The 22,188-nt window shown below is 42.3% G+C and overlaps 1 protein-coding gene across 1 annotated transcript in view; it reads left to right on the top strand.

Annotated features, from left to right (window-relative positions):
- The window catches only part of ZGRF1 (zinc finger GRF-type containing 1), a 60,047-nt gene that overhangs the window by 8,533 nt on the left and 29,326 nt on the right, over positions 1-22,188 (top strand). Inside the window, exons 8-14 of the mRNA XM_084855881.1 lie at positions 8,015-8,091; positions 12,692-12,790; positions 16,423-16,528; positions 16,621-16,724; positions 16,889-17,015; positions 18,008-18,666; positions 21,540-21,672. Of these exons, the coding sequence (XP_084712007.1) occupies positions 8,015-8,091; positions 12,692-12,790; positions 16,423-16,528; positions 16,621-16,724; positions 16,889-17,015; positions 18,008-18,666; positions 21,540-21,672 (1,305 nt within the window). The remainder of the gene's footprint in view (positions 1-8,014; positions 8,092-12,691; positions 12,791-16,422; positions 16,529-16,620; positions 16,725-16,888; positions 17,016-18,007; positions 18,667-21,539; positions 21,673-22,188) is intronic.

Here is a 22,188-nt window from a genome sequence, read left to right as displayed (position 1 = left end):
CATTTTTTTAATGTTGAATTTCAAACCAGCCTTTGCACTCTCCTCTTTCACCCTCAACAAGAGGCTCTTTAGATCCTCTTCGCTTTCTGCCATTAGGGTGGTATTGTCTGCGTATCTGAGGTTGTTGATAATTCTCCCGGCAATCTTAATTCCGACCTGTGATTAATCCAACCCGGCGTTTCTCATGATGTACGCTGCATATAAGTTAAATAAGCAGGGTGACAATATGCAGCCTTGTCGTACTCCTTTCCCAATTTTGAACCAGTTTGTTGTTCCATTTCCGTTTCTTACTGTTGCTTCTTGACCCTCGTACAGGTTTCTCAGGAGACAGGTAAGGTGGTCTGGTACTCCCATCTCTTTAAGAATTTGCCACAGTTTGTTGTGATCCACACAATCAAAGGCTTTAGCATAGTCAATGAAGCAGAAATAGACGTTTTTCTGGAATTCTCTTGCTTTCTCCATGATCCAGCGAATGTTGGCAATTTGATCTCTAGTTCCTTTGCCTCTTCGAAACCCAGCTTGTACTTCCGGTAGTTCTCGGTTCGCATACTGCTGAAGCCTAGCTTGTAGGATTTTGAGCATCACCTTGCTTGCATGTGAAATGAGCGCAATTGTACGGTAGTTTGAACACTCTTTGGCATTGCCCTTCTTTGTAATTGGAATGTAAACTGACCTTTTCCAGTCTTGTGGCCACTGTTGAGTGTTCCAAATTTGTTGGCATATTGAGTGCAGCACTTTAACAGCATCATCTTTTATGATTTTAAATAGCTCAGCTGGAATACTGTCATCTCCGCTAGCTTTGTTGTTAGTAATGCTTCCTAAGGCCCATTTGACTTCACTCTCTAGGATGTCCGGCTCAAGGTCAGTGACGGTACTATCATGGCTATCAGGGACATTGAGATCTTTCCTGTATAGTTCTTCTGTGTATTCTTTCCACCTCTTCTTACTCTCATCTGCTTCTGTTAAGTCCCTGCCTTCTTTGTCCTTTATCATGCACATCTTTGCACAAAACATTCCCTTGAGATCTCCGATTTTCTTGAAGAGATCTCTAGTCTTTCCCATTCTATTGTTTTTCTCGATTTCTTTTCATTGTTCATTTAAGAAGGCCTTCTTGTCTCTCCTTGCTATTCTTGAAATCTGCATTCAGTTGGATATATCTTCCCCTTTCTCCCTTGCTTTTCGCTTCCCTTCTTTCCTCAGCTACTTGTAAAGCCTCATCAGACAGCCACTTGGCTTTCTTGCATTTCTTTTTCTTTGGGACGGATTTCGTTGCTGCGTCCTGAACAATGTTTTGGACCTCCGTCCATAGTTCCTCAGGCACTCTGTCTATCAGGTCTAATCCCTTAAATCTATTCCTCATCTCCACTGCATATTCATAAGGGATATGATTTAGGTCATACCTGAATGGTTTAGTGGTTTTCCCTACGTTCTTCAATTTAAGCCGACATTTTACAAGAAGCAGCTCATGATCTGAGCCACAGTCAGCTCCAGGTCTTGTTTTGACTGACTGTATAGAGCTTCTCCATCTTTGGCTGCAAAGGACATAATCAATCTGATTTCGATATTGACCATCTGGTGATGTCCATGTGCAGAGTCACCTCTTGTGCTGTTGGAAAAGAGTGCTTACTATGCGTGATTGTAAACATTACACTAACAGTGCAGTCCTGTGCCTGTTTAAATGGAAATAAGTCCTATTGTGTTCAGTGTGCCTTACTTCCTAGTAAATGGGTCTAGCATTGCAGCCTTAATGGTTCATTGTGTGACTAATTTAAAGTAAGCAAGCACTTTGTGCATATTAACAAACTATCTGTAGGAAAAAATCATCCTGGAAGCCTATGGGGAGAAAACAATCACTTCACAAGTCCAGATGAGCCTTTTGAAATGCTTCAGCCAGAAGTAGTCTAGAAAAGAACAAAAGACCTGTTGCTTGTTCACATGTTTTCCCAAGAATTTCCACAGTGTGGTACAATTTTAAAAACACAACTAGAGAGATTCACAGGTGCTTGTACTTCTCTTACGCTGCTCTCAGCAAGAATACTCCACTGTAAAGAATACTTAAAATATTCTGCTTTTGAGATCAACTAAAATACCTGGTAGTGATTTCAAGTAACCTAGGGTATCTTTAATGAGTGTTGTCCAATGCACTTCACTGTACTAACAGATGTGGGAGGTCCCAAAGACTATCAAGTCCAGTCAGTTAAAGTCAGAACCAGACAATCAATTTGCCTTCAAAAATTCAGTTAAGTGGACTGGAAATGGATTGTGGGTGTTCTTCAATAAGATGCCTGCAGAATGACTCAAGCAATGCTAAAACCATACTTGAAGGGTAGGAAATCCTGGGTCTTCAGCTAATTGGAGCTGTGCAAAATGCCTTCCTGATTCCAAAATTGTGATAAGGCTGTTTCTGAAATTAAAATCCATCCACTGAACATTTCAAGGGAAATTTTATTGGGCTGCAGCAACCCTGATGCCACAGAGGAGAGGAAAGTAGTATGCTTGTAATACTGGAATAAATCAAAAGTGCAGCTTTTTGCCTAGGGGTTTAACCGTAACAGCCATGGTAGTGCAACCATGGGCTGAAAATAATGACCTGGAGATGGAACTAAAGGTTCCTAATTTCTTGCATACTGAAGTGTGTTCACTAATACATGTTCCTATAAATACATTCCTATAAACATGTGTTAACTATTTGTTAGAATTAACTAACCCATATGTTTTTTTTTTTCTTATAAAGGAATACTTACTGGGTTTGCACAACCACTGCAGCCCCACTGTGGCTTATTTAAGCCATGGTGGGCTGTGGCGTATGTCAGTAGCCATTTTGAATATTCAGCCTGCGGCAGAGGGTTGCCATGATTTGTCATGTCCAAACCCGGGTAACAAGAGTTATTAGAGGGGGAAACAACCCTCAAATAACTTATGGCTGTTATTGGGTTAATTGAGGGTTGCTGCCCCCCTCAAGCCAAGCTGTTTGGGTTCAATTGACATGGCAGGACATGCCAGTGAATGCAGTTAGGGAAATCCAGCTGCCATGTGTGGTGGGGGACATAAGCCTTGCTGTGATCGTGCAGACCAGCCCAATAAGTTGTGATGCATGAAGTCCCTGGTTCAGATTTTACCTTTGTTCTGTGCTTGCTATGTGGCCTTAGGCAATTGGCTCTCATTCTCAGCCTTCAGCTCTCATTCTTCATCTGATCTGAGAGTAACAGTACTGACTACTTTACAGGGTTGCTGTAAGGATTACTGACAAAATGTATATGAAGTGCTTTGAATATCCTACAATACAATATAAATGCTAAGTGTTATAATCATCCTGTTCCTTATACAAGGCCAGAAATGAAGCACCCCGGGGTTAAGTACTCATTTTCTATTACTGTTGTAAAGTCATTTCTGCCTGTCTCATTTCAGAAAGGACTAAAACTGAAACAAAATTAAGCAAAAGTTATAAAATACACTGAACATTCCCAAGGAAACATTGGAGTCTATCTCCACACTATTCACTCATCCACTGGAATTATATTCCTGCACATCTGGGGATGGATCTCCCCACTTTCACTCACATTTGCCTTGACACCCATGATCAATGAAAAACCTGTATATAACTCTGAACTTTAATATACTTTAATTATGAATGCAAGCACCTCTTAAAGTGAACATTATATATGCCTCAATTCAGACATCTTTATTTGTTGTTGTTGTTCAGTCGTTCAGTCGTGTCCGACTCTTCGTGACCCCATGGACCATAGCACGCCAGGCCTTCCTGTCCTGCGCTCTCTCCCGGAGCGTGCTCAAGTTCATATTCATTGCATCCGTGATGCTATCTAGCCATCTCATCCTCTGCCGTCCCCTTCTCCTTTTGCCTTCAGTCTTTCCCAGCAACAGGGTCTTTTCCAGGGAGTTTTCTCTTCGCATTAGGTGGCCAAAATATTTGAGCTTCAGCTTCATTATCTGTCCTTCCAATGAGCACTCAGGGTTGATTTCCTTTAGGATGGACTGATTTGACCTCCTTGCAGTCCAGGGGACTCGTAAGAGTCTTCTCCAGCACCACAGTTCGAAAGCATCAATTCTTCGGCGCTCAGCCTTCCTTATAGTCCAGCTCTCACAGCCATACATTACTACTGGGAAAACCATAGCTTTGATTAGACGGACCTTTGTCGGCAAGGTGATGTCTCTGCTTCTTACTATGCTGTCTAGGTTTGCCATAGCTTTCCTCCCAAGGAGCAAGCGTCTTTTAATTTCATGGCTACAGTCACCGTCTGCGGTGATCTTGGAGCCCAAGAAAGTAAAATCTGTCACTGCTTCCATTTCTTCCCCTTCTATATGCCAGGAAGTGATGGGGCCAGATGACATGATCTTAGTTTTTTTAATGTTGAGTTTCAAACCAGCTTTTGCACTCTCCTCTTTCACCCTCAACAAGAGGCTCTTCACATCCTCTTCGCTTTCTGCCATTAGGGTGGTATCGTCTGCATATCGGAGGTTGTTGATAATTCTCCCAGCAATCTTAATTCCGACCTCTGATTCATCCAACCCGGCATTTCTCATGATGTACTCTGCATATAAGTTAAATAAGCAGGGTGACAATATGCAGCCTTGTCGTACTCCTTTCCCAATTTTGAACCACTCAGTTGTTCCATTTCTGGTTCTTACTGTTGCTTCTTGACCCTCGTACAGGTTTCTCAGGAGACAGGTAAGGTGGTCTGGTACTCCCATCACTTTAAGAATTTGCCACAGTTTGTTGTGATCCACACAATCAAAGGCTTTAGCGTAGTCAATGAAGCAGAAATAGACGTTTTTCTGGAATTCTCTTGCTTTCTCCATGATGCAGCGAATGTTGGCGATTTGATCTCTAGTTCCTCTTCCTCTTCGAAACCCAGCTTGTACTTCCGGTAGTTCTCGGTTCGCATACTGCTGAAGCCTAGCTTGTAGGATTTTGAGCATCACCTTGCTGGCATGTGAAATGAGCGCAATTGTGCGGTAGTTTGAACACTGTTTGGCGTTGCCCTTCTTTGGGATTGGAATGTAAACTGACCTTTTCCAGTCTTGTGGCCACTGTTGAGTGTTCCAGATTTGTTGGCATATTGAATGCAGCACTTTAACAGCATCATCTTTTAGGATTTTAAATAGCTCGGCTGGAATACTGTCATCTCCGCTAGCTTTGTTGTTACTAATGCTTCCTAAGGCCCACTTGACTTCACTCTCTAGGATGTCTGGCTCAAGTTCAGTGACCGCACTATCATGGCTATCAGGGACATTCAGATCTTTCCTGTATAGTTCTTCTGTGTATTCTTTCCACCTCTTCTTAATCTCATCTGCTTCTGTTAGGTCCCTGCCTTCTTTGTCCTTTATCATGCCCGTCTTTGCACAAAACGTTCCCTTGAGATCTCCAATTTTCTTGAAGAGATCTCTAGTCTTTCCCATTCTGTTGTTTTCCTCGATTTCTTTGCATTGTTCATTTAAGAAGGCCTTCTTGTCTCTCCTTGCTATTCTCTGGAACTCTGCATTCAGTTGGGTATATCTTCCCCTTTCTCCTTTGCTTTTCACTTCCCTTCTTTCGTGAGCTACTTGTAAAGCCTCATCAGACAGCCACTTGGCTTTCTTGCATTTCTTTTTCTTTGGGACGGATTTCGTTGCTGCCTCCTGAACAATGTTACGGACCTCCGTCCATAGTTCCTCAGGCACTCTGTCTATCAGGTCTAATCTCTGAAATCTATTCCTCACCTCCACTGTATATTCATAAGGGATATGATTTAGGTCATACCTGAACGGTTTAGTGGTTTTCCCGACGTTCTTCAATTTAAGCCGAAATTTTGCAAGAAGCAGCTCATGATCTGAGCCACAGTCAGCTCCAGGTCTTGTTTTGACTGACTGTATGGAGCTTCTCCATCTTTGGCTGCAAAGGACATAATCAATCTGATTTCGATATTGACCATCTGGTGACGTCCATGTGTAGAGTCGCCTCTTGTGCTGTTGGAAAAGAGTGTTTGCTATGATCAGCGTGTTCTCTTGGCAAAACTCTATTAGCTTTTGTCCTGCTTCATTTTGTACACCAAGGCCATGCCTGCCTGTTATCCCGGTGATTTCTTGACTTCCTACTTTAGCATTCCAATCCCCTATGATGAAGAGGACATCTTTTTTTGGTGTTAGTTCTAGAAGGTGTTGTAGGTCTTCATAGAACCGATCAACCTCAGCTTCTTCGGCCTCAGTGGTTGGGGCATAGACTTGAATTACTGTGATGTTGAATGGTTTGCCTTGGATTCGTACTGAGATCATTCTATCATTTTTAAGATTGTACCCCAGTACTGCTTTTCCCACCCTTTTGTTGACTATGAGTGCTACTCCATTTCTTCTAAGGGATTCTTGCCCACAATAGTAGATATGATGGTCACCTGAATTAAATTCGCCCATGCCTGTCCATTTTAGTTCGCTGATTCCCAAGATGTCGATGTTCAATCTTGCCATCTCCTGTTTGACCACCTCCAGCTTACCTTGATTCATTGATCTGACATTCCAGGTTCCTAAACAATATTGTTCTTTACAGCATCGGATTTTCTTTTCACCGCCAGACACATCCACAGCTGAGTGTCCTTTCGGCTTTGGCCCAGCCGCTTCACTCTTTCTGGCGCTACTTGGAAATACCCTCTGCTCTTCCCCAGTAGCATATTGGACACCTTCCGACCTGAGGGGCTCATCTTCCGGCGTCATCTCTTTTAGCCTTGTGATACGTTCCATGGGGTTTTCTTGGCAAGAATACTGGAGTGGGTTGCCATTTCCTTCTCCAGTGGACCACATTTTGTCAGAACTCTCTGCCATGACCTGTCCGTCTTGGGTGGCCCTGCACGGCATAGCTTATGGCTTCACTGAGTTACGCAAGCCCCTTCGCCACAACAAGGCAGTGATCCATGAAGGGGCATCTTTATTTAGGTAACCACAAAAGCTTGCACATGCCCAACAGGAGGTCAGTGCCACTTCCCATCTTCGCTTGCAATGTGGAAACACTGGGCTGGATCTAGATTTAGGCGTGCGCAACTGAGCTGGTGGAAGTGGACTTCCCTGCCCCTCCTCCCCCCAGCAATCCCTCCAATCCCCAGCCCACGGAAATTGCCTTGATCTGATTTGTGGGGATCCCCTGATTCTACCCCATTCAGCAGGGTCCCCAGACCCTCTGTAGCATTTTGAGATCGCTGGTGGGGCTGTGATAGGGAGTTTGGGGTAGAGAAGTCTGCTTCCGCCAGCCCGGTTGCATGTGCCTAAATCTGGATCCAATCCACTGCTTTTAAAAGTCCATTCACGTTTCAAAAGCAGCTTACTGTGTAGCATAAGAAGATTGCTGGGTGGCAGTGGTGGTGAGTCAATGGTCTCCCTTGCATGATCACCGCAGCCCACCAGTGGTGCATGCCAGCAGCCACTGTGAATATTCAAGCTCTGATGGGTGGTTGCTGTGGCTTATTGTGATGTATGAACCTGGTGCAGGGTGGGTTGTTGTCATGGTTAACAAACCATTCCCAACCCAAAACCAGCCCATGGGTTGGGGGTGGTTTGTTAACCACAGAAACAACCAACCTTTGCCAGGTTTGGGACTGCTGCAGCTTGAATGTTCACAATGGTCGCAGTGCACTGTGACTTAAATAAGGCTGCAGCAATTGTGTGAACTAGCCCATAGCTCTGGTATGCGGCCAACACTTGCAGGACTGGGGGATTGCATATCATTTTTTTTCTTGTGTTTTTTCAATTAAAATTATATCTATTCTGTTTTCAAGAAATGTCATATCTACCCACTATTTTATTTCCTATTGGAATAAATATTCTACAGAAATGAATTGTTTTGTGTTTGTCACTAATATTACTAATTATACTAAAATAAAGTCTGTGTTTTTGATACCTGGTCCTATGAGCAGTAGCATTGACTTTAAAAGGGACAACTAATTACAATAATTCAAGGTGTATCTTTTAAGTATTTTTCTTATTTGAATTAGCCTGGTGTCTGAAGCTTACTGTATTTTTCTCTCTTTTGTAGCTAAGCAAAAGTTTGCTGAAGTGTCTTCTTCTGAAAATGTGCAAATATCTTCTGTATATTCTGGTTCTCCTAAACTGGTAAACCTTTTGGATTTTGATTATTATTGATAATGGCTTTAATCTAAATATCTCACTACACAAACTGAAGTCACTCACTTGCATACCCCCCCCCCACGCTCATTGACTCCCTCTGCCCCTGCGTGCAGCCCACCTGCACCCCTGGAAACTGGCTCCAGAGTCAAGGGACCCTCCAGAGCAGGTTCTGGGGAGCGGAGATGAACTCTGCAATCCCTCCACTTCAGCAGAAGTGCCTTCCATTTGGGATCGTCCAGTTCATAATCATTAATACAAGGGGTTGTAGTTTAGTGATAGAGCACGTGCTTTACATGCAGCAGATCTCAGCTTCAGTCCCTGACATCTCTAGGTAGGTCTTGAAAAAACTCCTCCATGAAACCCTGGAGAACCCTGCCAGTCAGTAATTATAACACTGGCCTAGATTGACCAATGGTCTGCCTCAGTATAAGGCAGTGTCCTATGTTCCTATTAATACTCTTAGCTTTGTTGTTGTGGTTGTTTATTTGGTCAGTCGCTTCCGACTCTTCGTGACTTCATGGACCAGCCCACACCAGAGCTTCCTGTCGGCCGTCGCCACCCCCAGCTCCCCCAAGGTCGAGTCCATCACCTCCAGAATATCATCCATCCATCTTGCCCTTGGTCGGCCCCTCTTCCTTTGGCCTTCCACTTTCCCTAGCATCAGCATCTTCTTCAGGGTATCCTGTCTTCTCATGATGTGGCCAAAGGACTTCAGTTTTGCCTTTCATATCATTCCCTCAAGTGAGCAGGCTGGCTTTATTTCCTGGAGTGTGGACTGGTTTGATCTTCTTGCAGTTCAAGGCACTCTCAGAATTTTCCTCCAGCACCACAGTTCAAAAGCATCTATCTTCCTTCGCTCAGCCTTCCTTATGGTCCAGCTCTCGCAGCCATAGGTTACTACGGGGAATACCATTGCTTTAACTATGCAGACCTTTGTTGTCAGTGTGATGTCTCTGCTGTTAACTATTTGATCAAGATTTGTCATTGCTGTCCTCAGAAGAAGTAAACGTCTTCTGATTTCCTGGCTGCAGTCAGCGTCGGCAGTAATCTTTGCACCTAGAAAGACAAAGTCTGTCACTGTCTCCACGTTTTCTCCCTCTATTTGCCAGTTATCAATCAAGCTGGTTGCCATAATCTTGGTTTTTTTGAGGTTTAACTGCAACCCAGCTTTTGCACTTTCTTCTTTCACCTTGGTCATAAGGTTCCTCAGCTCCTCCTCGCTTTCAGCCATCAAAGTGGTATCATCTGCATATCAGAGATTTTTAATGTTACTTCCAGTGATTTTAACTCCAGCCTTGGCTTCATCAAGCCCAGCACGTCACATGATGTGTTCTGCGTACAGGTTGAATAGGTAGGGTGAGAGTATACTACCCTGCCGTACTCCTTTCCCAATCTTAAACCAGTCCATTGTTCCATGGTCTGTTCTTACCGTTGCTACTTGTTTGTTATACAGATTCCTCAGGAGGCAGACAAGATGACTTGGTATTCCCATACCACCAAGAACTTGCCACCATTTGTTATGATCCACACAGTCAAAGGCTTTAGAATAGTCAATAAAACAGAAGTAGATGTTTTTCTGAAACTCCCTGGCTTTCTCCATTATCCAGCGGATATTGGCAATTTGGTCTCTAGTTCCTCTGCCTTTTCTAAACCCAGCTTGTAAATCTGGCAGTTCTCGTTCCATGAATTGCTGGAGTCTACCTTGCAAGATCTTGAGCATTACCTAACTGGCATGTGAAATAAGTGCCACTGTTCGATAGTTTGAACATTCTTTGGTGCTTCCCTTTTTTGGTATGGGGATATAGGTTGATTTTTTCCAATCTGTTGGCCATTCTTGTGTTTTCCAACTTTGCTGGCATATGGCATGCATCACCTTGAAAGGTTTTAAACAGTTCAGCTGGGATACCATCGTCTCCTGCTGCCTTGTTATTAGCAATGCTTCTTAAGGCCCATTCAACCTCACTCTTCAGGATGTCTGGCTCTAGCTCACTGACCACACCGTCAAATCTATCCCCGATATTATTATCCTTCCTATACAGATCTTCCATATATTCATGCCACCTTTTCTTGATCTCTTCTGCTTCTGTTAGGTCCTTGCCATCTTTGTTTTTGATCATACCCATTTTTGCCTGGAATTTACCTCCGATGTTTCTAATTTTCTGGAAGAGGTCTCTTGTCCTTCCTATTCTGTTACCCTCTTCCGCTGCCGCGCATTGCTTGTTTAAAAACAATTCCTTATCTCTTCTGGCTAACCTCTGGAATTTTGCATTTAATGGGGCATTTTTCCCCCTCTCACTGTTGCCTTTTGCTTTCCTTCTTTCTTGGGCTGCTTCCAGTGTCTCAGCAGACAGCCATCTTGCCGTCTTGGTTTTCTTTTTCTTTGGGATGTTTTTTGTTGCCGGCCGCCTCCTGAACAATGTTGCGAACTTCTGTCCATAGTTCTTCCGGGACACTATCTACTAAATCTAGTCCCTTAAATCTATTCTTCACCTCCACTGCATATTCATGAGGAATATTAGTGAGCTCATATCTAACTGATCTGTGGGTCTTCCCTGTTCTCTTTAGTCTGATTCTAAATTGTGCAATAAGAAGTTCATGATCTGAACTACAATCAGCTACAGGTCTTGTTTTTACCAACTGCATAGATGTCCGCCACCTTTGGCTACAAAGGATGTAGTCAATCTGATTTCGGTGTCGACTGTCTGGTGAAGTCCGTGTATGAAGTCGTCTCTTAGGTTGTTGGAAGAGAGTGTTTGTTATGCACAGTGAGTTGTCTTGGCAAAATTCTATCAGCCTATGTCCTGCTTCATTTTGTTCTCCGAGACCATGCTTGCCTGTAATTCCAGGTGTCGTTTGACTACCCACCTTAGCATTCCAGTCCCCTGTAATGAAAACAACATCTTTGTTTGGCGTACTATCCAGTAGGTGCTGCAGATCCTCATAGAACTGATCTCCTTCTGCTTCTTCAGCATCTGTGGTTGGGGCGTATATTTGGATCACTGTGATGTTAAATGGCTTACCCTGAATTCGAATTGAGATCATTCTGTCATTTTTTGGATTGTATCCAAGCACTGCTTTAGCCACTTTATTATTAATTATGAAGGCTACTCCATTTCTTCTGTGGTCTTCTTGTCCACAGTAGTAGATCTGGTGGTCATTTGATGTGAAGTGGCCCATTCCAATCCATTTCAGTTCACTGACACCCAAAATGTCTATATTTAATCTTGACATCTCTCCAATAACCACATCCAATTTGCCCTGGCTCATAGATCTTACATTCCAGGTTCCTATGGTGTGTTGATCTTTAGAACATTGGATTTGTTGTTCACCACCAGCACCATCGGCTGCTAGCCGTCCTTTCGACTTTGAGCTAGCTGCGTCATCACATCTGGGGCTAGTTGAACTTATCCTCTGTTCCTCCCCAGTAGCATTTTGACCATCTTCCGACCTGGGAGTCCCATCTTCCGATGGTATACCGACATATCTCTGGTTGTACTGATCCATTTAGTTTTCATAGCGAGAATACTGGGGTGGGTTGCCGTTTCCTTCCCCAGGGATCATATTTAGTTTGACCTCTCTGCCATGACCTTCCCGTCTTGGGTGTCCCTTCACGGTTTAGCTCATGACATTTTGGTGCTCAAACTCCAGCACCACGACAAGGTAACGATCTCCTTTGCTGAAGACTCTTAGCTACACCTGTGAAATTGTCATTTATCAGTGCTATCTGATATCCTTTTAATAAGATATAGGATTTAAGAAGATATGTGAAACATGCACAATCTGAGGCTTCTGAATGACTTATAGCGTACCCCTCCATCAGGAGACCCTGCAGTGCAACTTCTGATGTAGTTCAAAGAAGTGAATCACAATGATGAACAGTGGCAAACTCCATATGCATATGCAGTAGTGTCTGGCACTGGGCCTCTTTGAGTTCTAGCTAAGAATTTGTTTTAAGTTCAGTTTGGGAAGGGTGGGCACTGTAGACACATACACAGCAATAAATCTTTAACTTTTAAAAAAACCTTAAGTCATGCATTAGGTTGCTAGTGCTATTAGGCTTCTACTAAGCTAGACAATAAGTGTGTTTATTTTGGGTAGATCTTGTTTTCTAGATATTAATAACAGGAAGAGACTTAGCACATTGATTTTAGGATTTAAAAGCATATTCCATAGCAATGCTAGCTAAAATGAAACAAAAGCAAGATTGTTAACTTGTTTTAAAGGCAGAACACCTGTTATATAATAGGTGTTTGAAAGGAGTCTTTCATACGAAAAGTTCATTACATCATGTCAAAGATGATATTTGAGAAAATTATTGTGATTTTTTTCAACAGCTAGAACACACAACTCAATATAGCATTTGCACTGTAGAGCAGAAATGTATGCTTCCTATCCAAATGTAAAATAGGTTGTTTTGTGTGTGTTTTTAGCTGAAATATAGTTTTTAAAAATAGCAAATGACATTGCCATATGGTCAGACTGAAGGTAATGGACTGATTTTAATTTCTTTCTGCATGCAAAAGTGATCATGTGCTAAGTACAGAATGATTCATCCTTCTCTTAACCTTTTTATGGTTATTTCTAGACTTCTTCCTTAAACAATGATGTAGAGGAGCCCACAACAGCAACAGTAAATATGCTACAGAATTACTATCCTTTTGAAGTAGTTGAGAGTCAACAAAAGGTATATCCTGCAAAGAGATGATTTAGCAAACCTAACAGCCAGGATCCCTCAAACTGCAACTAGGGCTTTTGAAAGTATGGAGTTTTCAAACAGCAGTTTGTGATATGGCATGTGGGGCTCCTGTTCAGAGAAGTAAAAAAGTCTCACAGCATGCCCAAGCTCTAGAGCACATCTAAAGGAACTCTTCGGATCCTGGCTAATAACTGTTTACTCACACCAATACTTCTCATCTCTCTCCCCTCACCACCACTCCTTGAAGGGTAATTTGTAATGGCATATTGAATAAGTATTCTTAAATAAACTACTGTAATCACAACATTGAAAAATGATTTGCCTGAAGTCTTCCATCCCATGAGATTTTATTTTCCCATGACACTTTTCCTTAGGGCCTGAATTCCAGAATTGTGCAGTTATAACTTAATGAATCTTATGGATGGTGTACCTCTCCATTCATATAGGGAATTAAACCAGTGCTTGCCATGGTGGCAATAATGTGTAGAACAGCAGCATGTTTATCATAGGATTCAGTTACAAATTAATTTAAATTAGAAAATGCAAATGTGCAAACTGACAATTTGTATTTAAAGCACTCATATTCCAAAGGCTTATAGTTTGTGTTAAGATTACACAAGTCTGAATTCAGCAGTTAATTTTGGATGTTGATCATGGAATTCAGGTTACAAAACTCAGGGCAGTATCCTGCAATACTCCACTGATACTCTCCACTGATGATGTAGTGGGATACTCTCCACTGATGATGTAGCACCATCGGGACCCATCTCTGGCACAAGACTAAGCTAGCGCTTCCTAGAACAATCCCAGAAATGAATTGAAATGCCTGTATCCCGAACAGGACAGATGAGCAGAGCTCTCTTCTGTTAGGTCTGCTGACCTGTTCTGTTCCGGAAACTAGCATTTTGTATCATTTCTGGTTTGTCCATTTCTGTATAAACTTGTTTTGTGTTGCATGTCCTTCTCAAGTTCTTATATAAAATGTCAGCTTTGACACAGTAGCAATGACACAAATTCAGTAAAACCAACACTTTTTTGTTTCACCTTAAATTCAGGTGAACTGATCACGCTGGCAACTGTGAACATCCAAGTTCCTATTGTCAGCAGTAGGATGGGAAAGATGAAAGGGAAGTGCATAACTTTCCTTTTGCATAGGTGGCAATAGAAAATCTGTATACTTCAGAACAGCAGCAGCTTGCAAAGATTCCTAGTTCTGCACTAGGCAAGGGCATGAAGGCCCTGAGAAGACTAAAGAACAAATCAGAAAGAGAACTGTAGGGTCAAGGGAGTATCTGAGTAATTTCTTGAAAACCTCCAGTAAAACAGATAGATTAGCATATCCATTTTTTATTTAAAGAGGAGGATCTGAATGTATATGTTAGTGATCTCAGACATGTGAGAGATAGCAGGCATTCCTAATTCTGAACTGGTGCAGGCCTAATTCTGACTCCCTGTTAACTATGTTTAACGAACGGAACAGCCTTGGGAGTACCCCACTGCCACTATCTGTCAAGGGCTCCTTGGAGGGCTCTCTCAGTCTAATCCAGTAGCCAAGTCCAGATGCATACAAAGGGATTCTTTTCAAAGCTTTATTTTTCTTTTACAACTTACAACTCTACAGGTAGCGACTAGATCTGAGCAGCAGCATCCCTATGCCCTAACTTGGAACAGTTGGTCCCCGTTTGAAAGGCAATTACTGGCAGACCCCTGAATATAAGGACTAGGGAGAATCCCTCCCCTTTTCCCTTGGATCCTCTGGGCGCAACCGTTCTTTGAGCGCCAACCGGGCGCTACGCCTCCTTTCCGCGCTCTCCATTTGGCGCCGCTCTCTGCGTCTGCACCGCACATCCAACCAGTCTGCTATCGGTGCTGGGTCACTCCCTGGACTGCTTTCTAATCTAGGAATGTTGGTGGGAGGAATCTCTGTCAGCTGCGGGTCCTGGGAAAAAGGGGCGCGCTCCTCTCCCAGGAGCAACTGCTCTTCCTCTGAATCAGAACTACTCTGGGATTCTATGGGCTTAGTGTCCACCCTGACACTATCCTACCTGGAGCAAATTTCACCCCCCAGCTATGCTTAAGCAGTTTAGTGACACCAATCTAAATTTCATCTCAGATTCATCTGGGTTTCTGTTTAATCTGATACCAATGGGGGCTTCCTGTTTAACCTTAACTGGAATTTGCTATGGGGAGGGTCTGCAGGATGGGTATGCACATTCCTGAGGCTTGCTTCAAGTTTGTTCACTACATTTAAAAGTGACCCAGTGTTGCACCTGCATCATCCCAGTGATTTCCAGTGCGACTTAACAAAAATTATAATAGAGCAAATTGTGGTTGTTTTCTCCTGATATCTTCTTATTGATGCATCTCTTATTGCTTTGCATGTTTAATTAAATGTATATAGCAAGTTGAATTTCATGGGTACCAGGTGAAGGGATCAGCAGCTAGTGAGTTAATGATGAGAGGACCCTGTTCACATCTGAGGTGGGATACACATGCTGATATGGCAGAGTTTGAAATGGCTGCAAAGGATGTTTGTTTTTCCCCAGCTCAAGAACTGGGCAGTCCTGTGCTGCCCAACTTTATTAAGGTAAACTGAGGTGTGTTTTTTTAGATCGTTTTCTTTAGTCTGTGAATGTATTGTGAAAACATGAATTAGAAAAGCTAGACTAAATATATGGTTTAAAACATGACAGGAAAGTAACAAATACAGACCTCAGCTTGTCGACTCCTTATATATCTTCATGTCAGGCCTTCAAGAAAAAGAATTCTGAATTTGTTGTGACAAGTTTCCTAGAATGTTGTGTGAAAGCTTGTTTATAAGCTTTCCTCTGAGCATGGAACTCTCTTCCTGAACATGTCATGGTGCTACCTCTCCTTCAAATCCCCCATCAAAGCTCACTTTTCCTGCCAGATCTTTGGATTAACCCTGGTTTAATCTGCACTCTCAGTTTGTAGCCAGACTTACATATGTGTAACTGTACCAGCTCGCTTTATCTTTGGCTACACTTGGCTCTCCCTCCCTTCCTTTCTCGCCTTTCACTATTGTTAATTTTAGATTGTCCGTTTGTTGGGGAAAGGACCCTATATTTTTTGTTCGTGAAACTATGTAAAGCATTTATACCAATGGCAGTGTATTATTAATAATAATGTTTGCAAGATAAAATTAAATGTTTAAACTCATGCTGACAAGTGTTCAGATTAAAGTAACCTGTGAATGGCTTAAGCCTAAGATGTAGCTTTTATCCTTAAGAATATAGAGCAGCATGTTAGGTTGGATTTTTTTTCTGTCGGCAGAATCAATATGAAACGTCTTTCTTCTGAAGAATCAGGCTCAGAATTTTAAACAAACCAGTTTTCTAACAGATAACGGGTAACACTTTTACTTACTGGGAAACCTATGTTTCATAGCTTGAATGATGTATTCTGAGTTCTGAATATGGAGAATAAGATGCTTTTTATAGGACTAGCTTACTTTTTTAAGGAGCCAGTGAGGGCCCTGTTAAATATTATGCATGGTCTAGGTTCCTTTAGAAATCTGAAGTTGGTATTGTTTGATACCCAGATTTTCAATTTTTCTCTGAAATAAAATGAGGATATTGATACAGCTTTTTTCTTCCTAGCCTGTAGGCTCAAGAAACCTTTCAAAAAATGATCTCAACACCATTACAACTGAAAATTTTAGCAAAGAGTTCAACTTCATCGACAAACACACCAAATATGAATTTTGTAAGTTACTATCAACGTGAACTATTAGTAACCAGAGTTTAATATGATGATTTTGTATTATTATTATTATTATTGTTTCTTCCCCTTCACAGTGGCATTCAATGTGTCTTCTGAACCTCTAAACCGGATCATGATAAATTCTCCTTCAAATCTAAATTTGGATTTCTCAACGTTTGTTTCAAGTGAGCTTAATAAGGTATGGACCTGATATTCAGCAGGTATAAAACAGCAATTTTATTTTATTTGGTATTTAAAAAACAATTTGGATAATATAAGTTTATTCAGCTGTGCTTTCTTGATTTCTTAGCTTTACAAATTGCTTGGGTGCAAATGTTATCAATACAACGCATTTCTTCACAGCCGTCTGACTGTCATTGTTCCACAAGTCCAAGCAGTAAAGAAACAGTGGTAGACATGCAAGAAAAGGAATTCCTGATGTCCAGAATTGTTCCAGAGTTATCTATGGACAATGAAACAGACCTGTTCAGTAAGAATGTTTGTTTTGTTTTTTTAAATAATGGTTGTGCCAGCAGACATAGCAAGGGGATGGTATGCTCCCTATAGGCAAAAATCAGGTTGCAGTACTGGATACCGAAAACTTGCACCTTTCTTTTCCTCTAGCTTCTTAAGGTGTTACAGTTAAACATATATAGTCTGAGCATTCTCTGCCTGGTTTTATTATAAATATTACATTTTTAAAGCTAAAGATAGTGAGATTTTCCTTCCTGGCTCTGTGTTACTTAGAGCCTGTGACTTGGATCCTGACTTTTTGGTTAGTGTGAAAAGAAGGGGTTCTGTATGCTCACAGAAGGACTCTTTCTGTTGGGGCAACTTTCTTTCCATGAATGGAAACTTATTCGTTTCACAAAGCAAAGGTTAGGATCCAACCAGTGTTTCCCCCTCACCCTGAATTAGTTCTTTTAGTACGGAACAGGTAACAAGTTGAGTGATCTTATGAAGACTTTAATTTAACAATGTGGACCTGCAACACGATGTTCTGGTGTATCCCCGACTTCTAACTGGACTGCTCCTGTTCAGAGCTCCAGCAATCCTAGGAAAGGAGACTTGTAGCACAGTTTGGGACTCACAAGATTTCAGAAGGAGGAAAGGACATTTTTCTTGCCCGTCCTTCTGAAACATTCCCCCCTGCCCCCGTACTATATAGCACTACAGACCTGAGATTCAAGGCTGACTAGCAGCACATAGCGATCCCAGATAGCATTATTAGGTCATGCATTACCATTCACATTAAGCCATCCCTTTTTCAGCTAATTGATTAAAATGCATTCATGCTATGGAAGTAACAAATACATCCAAAGTCCTTGCTACCTAAAAGTTATCATTCAAGGGAAAGCAGCATTCCCAGGGAACTTGGAGAGAAGAAATCCAGATATTTATTTTTATTTGTTATTCCTAGGATCTTGTTTTGAAATGGCCAAGGGCATGTGTTGCAGCTTTCTATAATTCTCTGTTCTATAGGAATGGAGGAGTCCAGCTGCCCGGAAGATAATGATATGTCTATGCTCCTATCCGCTGCTAGAACACGCATTCCAGCTGTGACTGTACCTGTAGATGAAAAACTTCCCTACTCAGAAGTTTTTTCCAGTGGAAAGGCCTGTGAGGAAGGCCAGCAGTCCTGTGGTTTCTCAGTAGTCAACACATATGACAAGTCAAAAATGTTAGGGCCTGAGGACAGGATGTGTGAAACATTTGGGGATGAAAAGTATATAGGAGAAAGACAAGGGGTGCTTACACAGCATGCATTCCCTAATATGTCTGAACAAAAGAGACAAAGCAAGTGGCAGAAATACCAAAACACAACTCATGGTGATTTGAGAGCTCAAAACAGCAGTGAAGTGTCTATGACTGATGACATCCGAGCTGAGAGTGTCTTAGGAATGCCACTGGATGACACAGGAGAGGGTCAGAGTGATGCCATCGATAAAAGCCCTCCAGACTCTGTGCATATGCAGATGATGAAAAGCATGCTTTATAAACAGCAACAAAACTTTAGCAGCCAAGATTTTGTTTCAGAAGGAAAGAAATTTTCTCTGTGCTTCAATCAGACATTTTCTACGGAGGAAGCACCAAAGGTGTTAGGTCAGTTGAACTGCCACAACATAACCAAACACCCCAAGGTATATAACTATTCACAAAGTAGATCTTGCCAAAGCATCTTCCTAAAATAGTTGTGAATATTTAGTAGTCCAGTATTCCAGCTAATTGTTGATTAGACTAGTCATGTGCTCCTCATTATTGCTTTTAAAATGTTGTTTTTATATATTCTTAAAGGTTGTTGAGGTACCTGCATCAATAAGCTTCAAAATGGCACTTGTGGCTCCATTAGAGATATTGAGCTGGTTCATACTATCATATCTCAGCTAACTTATTAAACTAAGATATGAAGAAGGCCTTTGTTCACACTGAGCACCTTGCTGTGAGTCACAGTGAAACCAGGCAGCCTCTAATTAACCATGATTTCACGTTTCATCTGACCTGGGAAACTAAGGTTACCAGCTTTGGATCAAGCAAGGATATTAAACCATGGTTTGAAGTTGGCTTAATGTTCTGGCTTGCTCCAAAATGGTGTCTGGATTGGCCCTGTATTAGCAATAAGCATGCAATCCCAAATATGTATATCCTTTGTCCTAAAGTGGAAGATCTACAGTCTACATCTACTGAGACTGTAAAGTGGTGGAAAGGCAGGATATATTATCTGGACCCATTTTAATCGGGTTTTCAGCCGGGATATGGGACTGAGTGCTTTGTTCACCTTGGTGGATGACCTATGCCTGGAGCATGACCCTATTCTCTTGGACCTCTCTGTGGCTTTCGATACCATCGACCATGGTGTCCTTCTGGACCATCTGGTGGGGCTGGACCTTGGAGATGATGTTTTGCAGTAGTTACAGTCCTTTCTGTCAGGCCGTGTCCAGAAGGTGGTGCTGGGATAGCTGTTCGACTCCATGGTCATTGGTCTGTGCTGTCCCACAAGGTTTCATCTTGTCCCCATTGTGTTTTAATATCTACATCAAACCGATGGCAGAGGTATAGAAGTTCATACAAAGCATAGTATATTAATGGCACAATCCTATGCATAGAATCATAGACTTAGAAGGGGCCTACAAGACCATCAAGTCCAACCCCCTGCTCAGTGCAGGAAGCCTGATTCCCAGGCAGTCTCCCATCCAAGTACCAACCAGGGCTAAGCCAAGGCAAGATCAGGCACATCCAGCCCTTTGCTCATCTTCTCATTCAGAGCTTTGGAGTAAGGTACCACCAATATGCTGATAGCACCCAGCTCTATTGCTCTTTGTCACCTAACACTAAGGAAACAGTTGAAACCCTTGAATGCTGCCTGAGTTCGATAATGGGATAGATGAAAGTGAACAAGCTGAAGTTAAACCCAGACAAGATAGAGGTTGTTGGTCAGTCGAAAGCCTGACTTGGAGACTGGTATTCAACCTGTTCTGGAAGGGGTTGCACTCTCCCTGAAGAATCAAGTCCATAGCTTGGGAGTGCTCCTTGATCTTATGCTGCCTCTGGATGTTCAAGTGGCAACAGTTATATATCCCTTGGTTCCATCGCGTTTAGACTATTGCAATGTGCTCTGTGTGGGGCTATCCCTAAAGATTGTCTGGAAGCTTCAGCTGGTGTAAAATGTGGCAGATAGGCTGCTAACTGGTACACATTATCGGCACCATATTACACCTATCCTGAAAGACCTGCACTGGTTGCCAGTTGCTTTCCAGGCTTAATTCAAGGTGCTGGTTTTAACCTTGAAAGCCCTAACAGTTTAGAACCTGGCTATCTAAGGGACTGCCTGCCTCACTATTAACCTGCTCAAGTACTAAGATCTGCAGGAGAGGCCCTTTTGAGGGCACCATTACCCACAGGGGCCCATTTCTCAGGCACGCATGAAAAGGGCTTTCTCCTGTGTTGCCCCCAAACTATGGAATGCACTCCCTCAAGAACTGTGATTGGCCCCCACTCTCTTGGTCTTTAGATAGAGTATAAATATGCATCTTTTCAATTTAGCCTTTTAAAATGTGTAGTTTTTCATGTTTTTATATTTTTACTGGTTTTAATGTATTTGTTTTTAGCGTTGCAAGGCTTAAAATTTTTTAAAAGTGTATACCGCCTTGATGGCTTTTTAGCAAATATGGCACTATATAAATGATAATAATAAAGATCTGTTGAGTTAGGGAGCAACCGTATGGCCTCTAGTCAGCGGCTAGATGGCCATAGGTTATCTTGTTTTCTGGGAACTGACCTTCCACCCCCTTCTGTACTGCCTCACAGGCAGCGCCGAGAAGCCCTGTGCTCCGCGCTCGCAAGAGGAATGTGGAGCAGCCGAAACGGGGTGCTCCGGGGAGCGTTCCAGGCCAGGGAGGGCAGAAATGCCTGTACAACACATCCTATGTGTCATACGGCAGCCTCCTCCCCCACTCTGCCCTCCACAAGCGGCTGTCTAGCTGAAAATGCAGGGCAGGGGGAGCGTGGAGGGAACGATTCTCTCTGTGCTTCTCCTGCCCTGCACTGGATAGGCAGTTATCGCCTTTGAGTTCAGAGGTGGCCACCTATCTGCATAGGATTGCGCCCTTCGTTATATTAATTAAAATGGATTGGTGAGCACTGGTGGGATGAACACTGATGTGTTGATATCTTGAATACAAATTACAGCCAGTTACAACAGATAGACTGCCAGATATAGAGTGACATAATTTTACTTTGTAGCAAGGAAAGTGATAAAGAATCTTGGTTTGCATAAATTGTGTTTTAAAACTTTAAATACTGCTATATTTTACAAGCAATTTTTTCAGTATTGAAATGGATTTCTGTGAATTACCCAACAAAAGTCTGGTCACAGATGCAGGAGGGACCGATGTTACTGCTTGAGACAATACTCTAATAAATAAAAACGTTCTGAATCTATGTATTGTCTGCATATTAGACTGGAGGAAAGGAAATAGGATTTTGCATGCATAGCTGTCATTGTTTTATTTTTCAGAAAACTTCCGGACTGTCCTTTCCTAGTGCGGAAATGGTAAAGTGTGCTAATATCCCTAAAAGGCAGATATATATCCCAGCTGAATTTCAATCTCCTGCACATTATAAGCAGATTTTTACTACTGCTTTGACGGGTACGGCTAACACCTTTCATTTCAATACTGATGCAGTGAATTCAATGACGGTTGTTTTGTGGGTGGCAACAGAGTTTGGGATAGAATATGGGCAAATGCGGCAATTTAACAGCAGCCACACAGAGAGCCACCATTCAAAACCATGTGCATTGTAAATCTGCTGTGGCCATATCTGCAGCCACCATGTGGGTCTATAGTTGTCCCTGCAGTCCAAATTCTACTATGTTAGAGAAATCTGTCAGGGCCAAGCTTTATATTATGCAGGAGGTTCATGACTGGACTTCCCAATGTTCTTACTTTTAGATAAAAACAGTCAAAGGGGGCTCTGATTTTATTGGAGCAGCAGTGCTGGAGAATTAGGTGTTTAACCCTTTTTCCCTAATCCCAATCTACATTTTCCCCTGCAAACTGTTATAACTCTGCACTGGGAAAAATACAGGTACCTGTACGCCCCCCCCCCCCATCTTAATTGAAGCCTCAGGATAGTGATTTAGATTTGGAAAATAACACAGGGAA

This window comes from Heloderma suspectum, chromosome 5, assembly GCF_057233095.1.
Source record: "Heloderma suspectum isolate Gila_16-S chromosome 5, 16-S_ref, whole genome shotgun sequence".
Classification (NCBI taxonomy): domain Eukaryota; kingdom Metazoa; phylum Chordata; class Lepidosauria; order Squamata; family Helodermatidae; genus Heloderma; species Heloderma suspectum.
This window is presented reverse-complemented; position numbering and strand designations above follow the sequence as displayed.